General features: G+C 45.3%; 1 protein-coding gene across 1 annotated transcript in view; it reads right to left on the bottom strand.

Annotated features, from left to right (window-relative positions):
- Window positions 1-715: 715 nt before the first annotated feature.
- POLR3E (RNA polymerase III subunit E) overlaps window positions 716-8,765 on the bottom strand; it is a 29,173-nt gene continuing 21,123 nt past the window's right edge. The window contains exons 19-21 of the mRNA XM_065684324.1: window positions 4,634-4,711; window positions 3,625-3,750; window positions 716-1,533 (exon numbers count right to left, since the gene is read on the bottom strand). Of these exons, the coding sequence (XP_065540396.1) occupies window positions 1,477-1,533; window positions 3,625-3,750; window positions 4,634-4,711 (261 nt within the window). The 3' untranslated portion in view covers window positions 716-1,476. The remainder of the gene's footprint in view (window positions 1,534-3,624; window positions 3,751-4,633; window positions 4,712-8,765) is intronic.

Genomic DNA, 8,765 nt, shown 5'->3' with positions numbered 1-8,765 from the left:
CCTCTCTCAGACTTTGGCCTTCCTCAAGGGCAGCTTTAAAATGCAGCCACAGGTATCGCTCTGGCAACAGGGCTGTGCTGGGTGCATGCCACCAACCAAGACAAAGGCTGTAGAAGATTCCTGATCTTAAAACACCTCCCTGATATATTGATGTAGTTAATAAAGTACACTAGCATATTAATTAAGGTACAGTTTTAGCAATTTAAAAATACTTTCAATAGAAATGTGAAATGCTGTAAGTATGGTAACAATATTCTTAGCCAAGCTTACCTGGATTAACTACCTTAATCTGCTTATTTTAGTCAACAACTCAACTTGCCTTTTCAGAGCATAAGTAGATGAAATTAATAGAATCTCCTTGAGCTTCTCATGTGATGGAAAGTATTGCAAAGAACATCATCAGTAAAGTAACCGTCTTGTACAGTGCTTGCACAGTAGGATATTCCTTAACCATATCGCAGCTAGGCTTCCATGACAAACCTGCAACAGAGAGTGGTTACCACATCCTGCACAACAGACCCTTAGCTCAACAGCTACCTCTGGCTACACCTTGCAGCCCACAGTGCAAGCAGAATGATGTAAAGCAGTTCACTATCTACCTCTAACCTCTACTAAAACAATTCCTGACCTTCCCTTCCTCTGTAAGCCTTCAGGCCCCAAAAAGGAGCGGGTGCGCCTTCCGTTTCTTCTTGGACAAATACAAGGCTGGGTAGAATTGACCTTTGAGATAAAATTTTATTTAAAAAATTACACAAAATAGAGGTTTTACATTGTTGCCCTGTGACAACTATAGGTGGATGCCTTCCAGAGGGTGCACTCAGCTACTTACCTCACTGCGTTTGCACTCTAATTCAAAAAGTCCCCCAAACAAAACCTGCACCACTAAAAGCAATCCAGTAGTTCTGCATCTCTTCTAAATGCAGGTGCTTTTCCAAATGACTCATTGCACAGACAACCGGCAAGAACAGTCACTATGTAATACAGAGCTCAAAGATTTTGTCCCCCCCCTCCCTGGCATTTCCATGAACATGACTGTCTTCTCTTTTTATACAGAGAGGGCTGCAAGGGCTGTTACAATGCTCAGCCTGAAGCATGAGCATCAAGGTATTTAACAAAAACTGGCATTACTTATAAAGTATTAGATCATGATTTTTCCATCATGTCTGTGTCAGTATATGGTTTTATTTCTTTGTAACGAAACAGAACAAGAATTGAAATACATTAGAAGTCCACAATTAATCAAGCTGCAGACAGGGTCCCATGTTGTTCTCCCAGTTGCTCTTGCACCTAGGGGGCCATGCAGACAAGGGTGTGAGCATGTTGGGATGTCAGTGACTGTCTTGCCTGCAACGCCCGGGTCCCCCAAAGTAGGTCAGGTCCTGCCCCGCACTCCTGAGGTCACGGCATTACTCTGTGCCGCATGCTGCAGGTTTCCTCTTTTGTCCTTGAGATCACTTGAAACCGCTACCACCACTGTCAGGACTGCACTGTCCCCTTAAGATACCACATTCCACCGTAGCTCACACAGCAGTCCTGGGGAGACAGGGAAAGTGTGTAAGGTGCTGGGAGCCATGGTCCGGCTTTGGGACAGTTTATGATAAGTGTCTCCTGTCCAGTGCACAACAGCATGAATCAGAAGCAACAGGTTATCTCCACCCTAAGACCATATAGTTTAAATGAAGATAACAGACATGAGAGGGGGAAGGCTGAGAGGATACACGGACAAACAATGCAGTGGCAGCAAGAAAGCAGGCTTTCAGGGGGAGAAGATGGGGGCTGCACAGCAGCCAGCTTGACAGAGAGTGAGGACAAAGGGCACTGAGGGATATGCAGGCTGAAGCTCAGGTGGAGAGGCTAAAGGAAGCAATGGAAAGGGCTGAAATGTAAAAGCAGTCACCAGGTCTTTCTTAAGAAACAACTTTCTACAATAATGAATTGTTGCACCTCATACCCGTGCTTTGGTATTCTAACCACATGTCTGCCATGCTTACAGCAGGTAAGCACCACAGCAAAGGAGTTCACTAAGTGGGTTTTCTTGTGGCTCACTTTCTTCTATTGGATGAGCACCAAGTCTCTCAACTTCTAAGCTAATGCCTTCTCTTTCTTTTGCTCCCACCCTCCCATTTAGATAATTGGACACAGGCTTAAGTACTGGTACCAGACAGATGCTGCAGAGCTTAAAGGGGAAAAGGTATCTTATTTTGTGAAGTCTTGGGACTTGCACATTGCAAAAACAAATATAAAAATTAAGTGTAGAGGGTAGAAAGAGGGTTTGCAGACTTGATCTGCAGATGCAAGAATACAAACCCTGTCGGCCTATTCCTCTGTGTATAAAAAAGGAGCACACACAGATGGGGAAATAGAAGTCAACAAATCCAATTACACTCAAAGAGGAATCCACTCTCTTGTGGCTTAAAGAAGCCAGAGAATCTTCCTGTTCCATTAAATCATACTTCTACATTTTATTTCAGAAATAAAGATAATTTCACATAGCTCTGTGACAAATGTATTCGTGGCAAAGCAGCCCGGCACAACACAAAGCTGGCTGCACAACCATTTAGTGACTTACAGAGGAAGGTATTTTTTCTAGAAGTAGGTTATCTGTTAAATAGCAACAGTACCATGAAAAACTAATGCCAGTACATTGTCTAGATGTTCCAGGAGAGCTGATATTTGAGCCCATCTAGTCGCTTGACAGATCTCCCCAGCACAGGCAAGCCACATGAAATACTCTTGAGCAGGCAGAAACATCTGAGCTTATTTTAATGCTAAGACAACCAGGCTCTTTCAAGCAAGACCAGTTTGCTTATTATCACAGCAACAGATCTGTAATTTTTCAAATATGCTATTATTCTGTTTGTAAATCCCGATGTAATAAAGAACTTAAGCACTTCTCTCACTGAAGTGGGTGACAGTAAGCAAAGGCCCAGTGACAATGATTAAAGTATTACTTCAGCTGGCAGCTTTCTACTTAGCCCTCCTGCATCGCTTTTAAAGCTTGTCAATCTTGGCCTGTATGGTCTGTACTTTATACCTTCAACTTCTTTTAGCAAGTAAATAGTGCATCTTCAAAGACAGAGATGAAAGGATTCAAATAAACATTCACAATGTGTTAACTATTACTTAGCCTGCTTGTTTTGGCTAGGGTTTTGCTCTGTACACTCCTGCATGTCCTACTACAGGATGAAATGCATTTCCTTCTCGATATGTGGCACTTGTGCCCTTCAGCATTCATTCACCAGCACTCAGCTGGTAAACTTGGAGCGCTGTGCAGCACCCTCCCACCTCCTTCCTGTGTAACTCCACTCTATTGGAAAATAACTCTGAAGTATCACATTTACTATATTCTATTCTCTGGTGGTCCAAGATGACAAATAAAGATCTGTTGCAATAATATAAAATAACATGTGAGCCAAAACCACTACTCCTTGGAGGGAAAGACGGTAGAATGAGACAAGTGTATTTTTAAGAAAGTAAGCTGAAAACCAGGCTTTTTCCACACTCCAACTGTTCTATCATCCTTAGCATTTGTCAATCCAAGGTAGAATATGATCCTTTGCTCAAACTGAGCATTAAAAATTCATGCATTAATTGGATCAAACCCACAACAGAACAGAAACATACCTTTAACACTCTATCCACCTCCTGCTTGTTTAGATCTTCCCCACATTCTTGACTCAGCTGATTCTGGATCACATTCCTGCGCACTCGATAATTTTTCGAGAAGATTTCAAGCAAAACTTGGCGATGCTTTAAAGGAAAATGTATCATAAATACAGAGAGAACAAACACCTACCCTAACCCATCTACATATCACAACTGTACAAAACAGTCACTGAACTACATTAGTGGATTCTTTCATAATCCCAAAACCGTCCCACATCCATCTGCTCTCCAGCAGTGCTCTAGCCTCCAAGGGCTCTACAGAGATCTTTCCACGCCCCAGCCTGCACTGTCCTGTGACCTGGGGCACCTCCAAAGGTACAAGAACATGATGAAGAACGAGCTGCAACGTATTCCTCTCAAAAGCTTCTGGGAGTTCACTCTGGTCCACTCCAGCCAGGAGGCTGGATACTCCTTGACCCTTCCCTATCAGGATCTATTTAGATCATGGACGCAGAAGTTACGTTGTCCATCCACATTTTGTTAGGCACCTTCCCTTCCGCTTCATTGACTCTGATAGCAATTAAAACTCAGGAGATGCTCACATATGCTGTAGTAATTTCCTATTACAAGTATAAACAGATACATCAGGTAACAACATCATTTCATCTCTGGTTAATGTTGCACTACCATCAGGCAAGAAAAAATTGGACCAGATCCTGGTGTGAGGCCTGGGTCAGTGAATATTTTCTCTTTGCAGCTTCTAAATTACTTGTATTCCACTGAGCTAGTTGCTGACATGTATTGCCAACATATTATGTTGTTTCTACCCACACCTTGCCTTGACACAGCAATGATCACCCTGTGAGCTAAGAGCTTCCTCTCAGCTGGAAATAGGTTGGTATTGGAAACTGGACACTTCAGCAGGAAAAGAGGAAAACTGCTGTACCAGTCCCAGAAACACAAATTCAAACAATGCCAAATGCTCAACAAACATATATTTGGGAATGTCACTTCTTTTTATCTTTACCTGATCATAAGTGTCACCAGCTTCCCAAAGTGCATAGACCTTTAATTCATCTGGTGAAGCAGCAGTCTGTGGAGGAAACTGAGAAGAACAGCCTGTTAAAAATAACCATCTATTTAATGAGTTCCACTTAATGATTCCATGATACAGTATCCCTGGACACTAATTACTGAATCAAAAATGTCATTGCCATGTAATGAGAACTGCTGAAACAACATAAGCTTCTCTCCCATTCCACATTAGAAGGGGTAACCTTGCTCTGGCAGCCCCCATGCCTCCTCAGGCATGGCCTGTCCTGCAGCCATGGGGCAGACACCTTCTCACAGGCCCAGTAACTTCAGCAGAGACATCATCTGTGTCAAACCTGTCCTGCTGGTGATCCTGAAGCACACAGACCCCAAATTAATGAGGGCTAACTATGGTATAGGGAATGGGATGAGCATGCACCGCAGTGTGTGCCTTGACATACCCAAGCTATGTTTAACTGATGCTTCTGGTGGAGTAATCCACACCACTGCCATGTCTGGCACACAGCCAGTCTTTTCAGAGCTTTAAAAGGAACTGCTGGGCACACTGGAATCCCATGTTTTTTGCAGGAGGACTGCTTCCCACTGGTGGAGGGTCAACTGCCAATACCAGAACAATCGCAGGGCCTGGACCTTAGCCAGTATCTCATGGCAGGACATCTAGATTTTTCCTGTCCACCAGCATTTGCTTCCAGACCATCCAGAGCAGTGGTCAACTGAGAGTACCAAGTGCACTGCAGGGTCTTTCTAGAGGTTTTTACATTTCCAGTGGCAGGTTTTAGAGATTCAGACTGCTTCACTAATCCCAAATTGGTGTCACTGTGCTTCTGCAGCATTGGTCATCTGTTCTGGGGCAGACTACATGACTCCAGAAGACTGAACACTGGTGTACAGTGAATGAGATACTTGCTCATTTCAGGCTCCAAAACTGAAGTGGATTTGGTTTTGCTTGTTTGTTCCCCCTCCAACATGTGCCAAGCTATAGCGAAATACATTTGTTTTTTCTGACGCAGAGGCCTCACACCCCTGCACACAGGACGGAACACAACTGCCTCCTCTGCATACCCCAAACCTCTGAAAAATAAAAAGCCATCCATTTGCCTTAGCATTTCCCCTTGGAGCAGTGACTAACAAACAATGCTGAATATGCTTTCATTCCTGACACACGTCTCATCGGTCACTAACAATTTCTTCCTTGCCAATCATCCAGATGACCTAAAATCAATCATCAATGAAAAGCTAACAAGCCAGCCCTGATTGTTCCAGTATCCCTCAATCCTGGTTGCTGGGACAAACCAAACCTTTTTTCCCAGCCTCATACACCACACCAACAGACTTGTGCATCACAGACTGAAAGACAAGCCTTTCCTTTCACATTCTGCCTCCAATCTTATTGCAAAGAGAAAGAGTTTTGTCCAGCAGGAACTGCCTGGTGGGATTAGCAGCTTTGGCTCTCATGTTGGTCCAAATAGCTGGAATACAACAAGATTTTATACTTGGTTTAGAGACAGGATTCAGGTTTATTTGGCTTCCAAAACCTGACATGATTCTTTTCCCGTAAGGATGTTTGCTTTTGGGGAACAGTATCTCTTGTAAGCTTCCAGCACAGATAAAATGGAATACTTTGGCTCCCCTCCAGAAAACAGATGCAGCAGGAAAGGCAGAGTGCAGGGCATCACGAGCACCCAACCATGAGCTGCTTCATCTGAGGAAGTTACTGAGCACAGACCTGGAGTGCAAACTCCTGCTTCAGCCACGCATCTGAAACGCAGCTGTGTTTGGCCATTCGGTGAGGAAACAGCTTCCAAACCAACACAATACTTATTTGGGAAGAAAACCCCACAGAATCTCCTCCTCCTGCCCAGCCTCACTCTGCAAACTGCAAACACTGCTGCCAACAGCGATCAACTGTCACACAAACCTGCTCTGTCTCACAATCCCACATGTCCCACTCCTTGCTGCTGTCACACAGACTGAGCACAGACGTCGGACATGCCAACAGCAACTCTGCAGAGGCACGCCATTCTGTCCAAACAGCTTTACTGTCTTGCCATCTTTACTGTCCCTTTGCCATTTTATGTTCATTATCTTAATTCTTCCAGTCTCACCCTGAAACAGCTCTTCACTGCATTAAAATCCTTCTCTAAAATACTTGCCCTATGCCCCTTTCTCTTCTAAGCCCCAGAGTGAGTGCGGGGCTTTCAGGAGACAAACTGCTGTCCCAGGTCCACAGGGCTGCCACGTTCAAACGGAAGCTCTCAGGGAGGAGCCCTTGGCTTTGGGATGTGTCTCACTCAAGCACTGAGCGCACACTAAAAATAACCACTGCCAGGCAGCTAAACCAGACAAAAAGAGGTTGAGTCTGCCAGAAAAGACTTATCGGCTCGATTAATCCTAAAGGTAAACTGTGGAGCTTTCCTTGCCAGGAGCCTGGCATCGGCACTAGCCCACAAGGCTCACCGTGAGCACACGACTGTATTCCTCTCCTGTTACCCTGGCCAGGCAGGATGCTGGCCAAGATTGCATCATTTCCTGATGCCTCAAAAATATCCTCAAGATTTGGGCAGAACCTTGCCACCGCACTGACCATGGGACGGAGCCAGCAGGAGCCAGTCACTCCCATGCACTCCACCAGGCTGCAGGAATGGGTGTAGGTACTCAGGAGCCAGATTCCTGCACAGATGTTTCCCATGGGGCTGGACACAGGCAAGCTCTGGACACATGCACACACAGACACTGTGAGCAGTGTCTGCTGAGGATGCCTCTACTCACCCTCTCTCGATGGCAGCAGCAGCTCCCTGCACTTTGGTGCATCTGCCCAGGATTCACTATTTCTCCACAAAGTGAGGACACTACAAAGCACAGCATCTTGCAGGTGACCCACAGCCTCATCTGCAGCTGGAGTGGCATCTCTTCTGGCTCCCCACAAATACTATATATCTGCTTGGGTGCAGTTAGTCAGCTTTTTACTAAATGCAGGATTTTTACTGGTAAGGTTTCAACTGCCGTTTTCAGCAACATGTGCTCTATAATAGGGCAGCGCGCAAGCCAAGGGTCTCTTCACCCCCCACAGAACATCATTTTAATTACCCCAGATCATTGATTTTTATCACCAAAGCACTTTCAATTACAGAAAACTAATGTGCAACTCTGCAATCCCATGCTGAACAACGCTGCAGGCTTTCCCTGAGCTCGGGCACCCTCACAGCTTCTGACAAAACTGTCTAGGGGAACAGTCAAGAAAAATCCAAGCGTATGAGCCCATGTAAGGAGCAAAACCAGCCCAAGCACCTTTGCCAGCTACACAGAGCATCAGGAGGCTTGGGGGTAATGATTTACATTGCAGATAACAGCACAGGCTTATACAGGCTCCTGCACCAGATCTCAAGCTTTGCAGTAAATTCTGGGTTGGCAGAACTAAAACTTAGAGCAGACCTCCAGCAAGAGACATTCCAATGGCCACTTCTGTACCTCTGCAGATCTCCTGTGACAGGGTTTACCAGACAGAAGGAAGTTTCCAACTACCTCTCTTCAGGATTTTATTTTGGTTGACTTTTGAAAAAACTATCCCACTTTCACTCTTCACAGCCTTTAAGCCAAGAGTGGATGGCATCACTTCCAAAAATCCCACGATTTCCAGTGCAAACAAGCCCCAGCCTCAAGTAACAGGGCAGCAATGACCTCAGCTATTTACCATCAGCATGGCAAGGGCACACACTACACCCTGTACAAATGAGAACCTAGCCAGCACTAGGAGGCAATTCCAGGCAAACATTACGCCAGGACTTAGAAGCTGTCAGGAGAGAAAGCAGAAAGTACTGAAATCCATGGTCTCCCTCACGACATTTCAAGTCTGTTACTCGGCTCCAAGGTGCCACGACACGTACTCTGCACATAATTGAACATGTTATTTCTGCAACCCCCTCAGTAGCAACCCTCACTCCTTAGCTGGGCATCAGCTCCCATGCTCCAGACTCTCGTCAGCCTGCCTGCTTCCTGCTCTTTCTGCCTTGCCTGCTCTTTCAAGCAGTTTGCACGTTCCTTCCTCTCTCCCCAAGGCAGCTGACTCCCAGGCTCTTTCAGGTTGCAACCCAATCAGCACTGTCTTG

This window comes from Lathamus discolor, chromosome 6, assembly GCF_037157495.1.
Source record: "Lathamus discolor isolate bLatDis1 chromosome 6, bLatDis1.hap1, whole genome shotgun sequence".
Lineage (NCBI taxonomy): Eukaryota > Metazoa > Chordata > Aves > Psittaciformes > Psittacidae > Lathamus > Lathamus discolor.
Note: the sequence above shows the minus strand (reverse complement) of the source record. Positions and strands in the feature narration are given on the sequence as shown.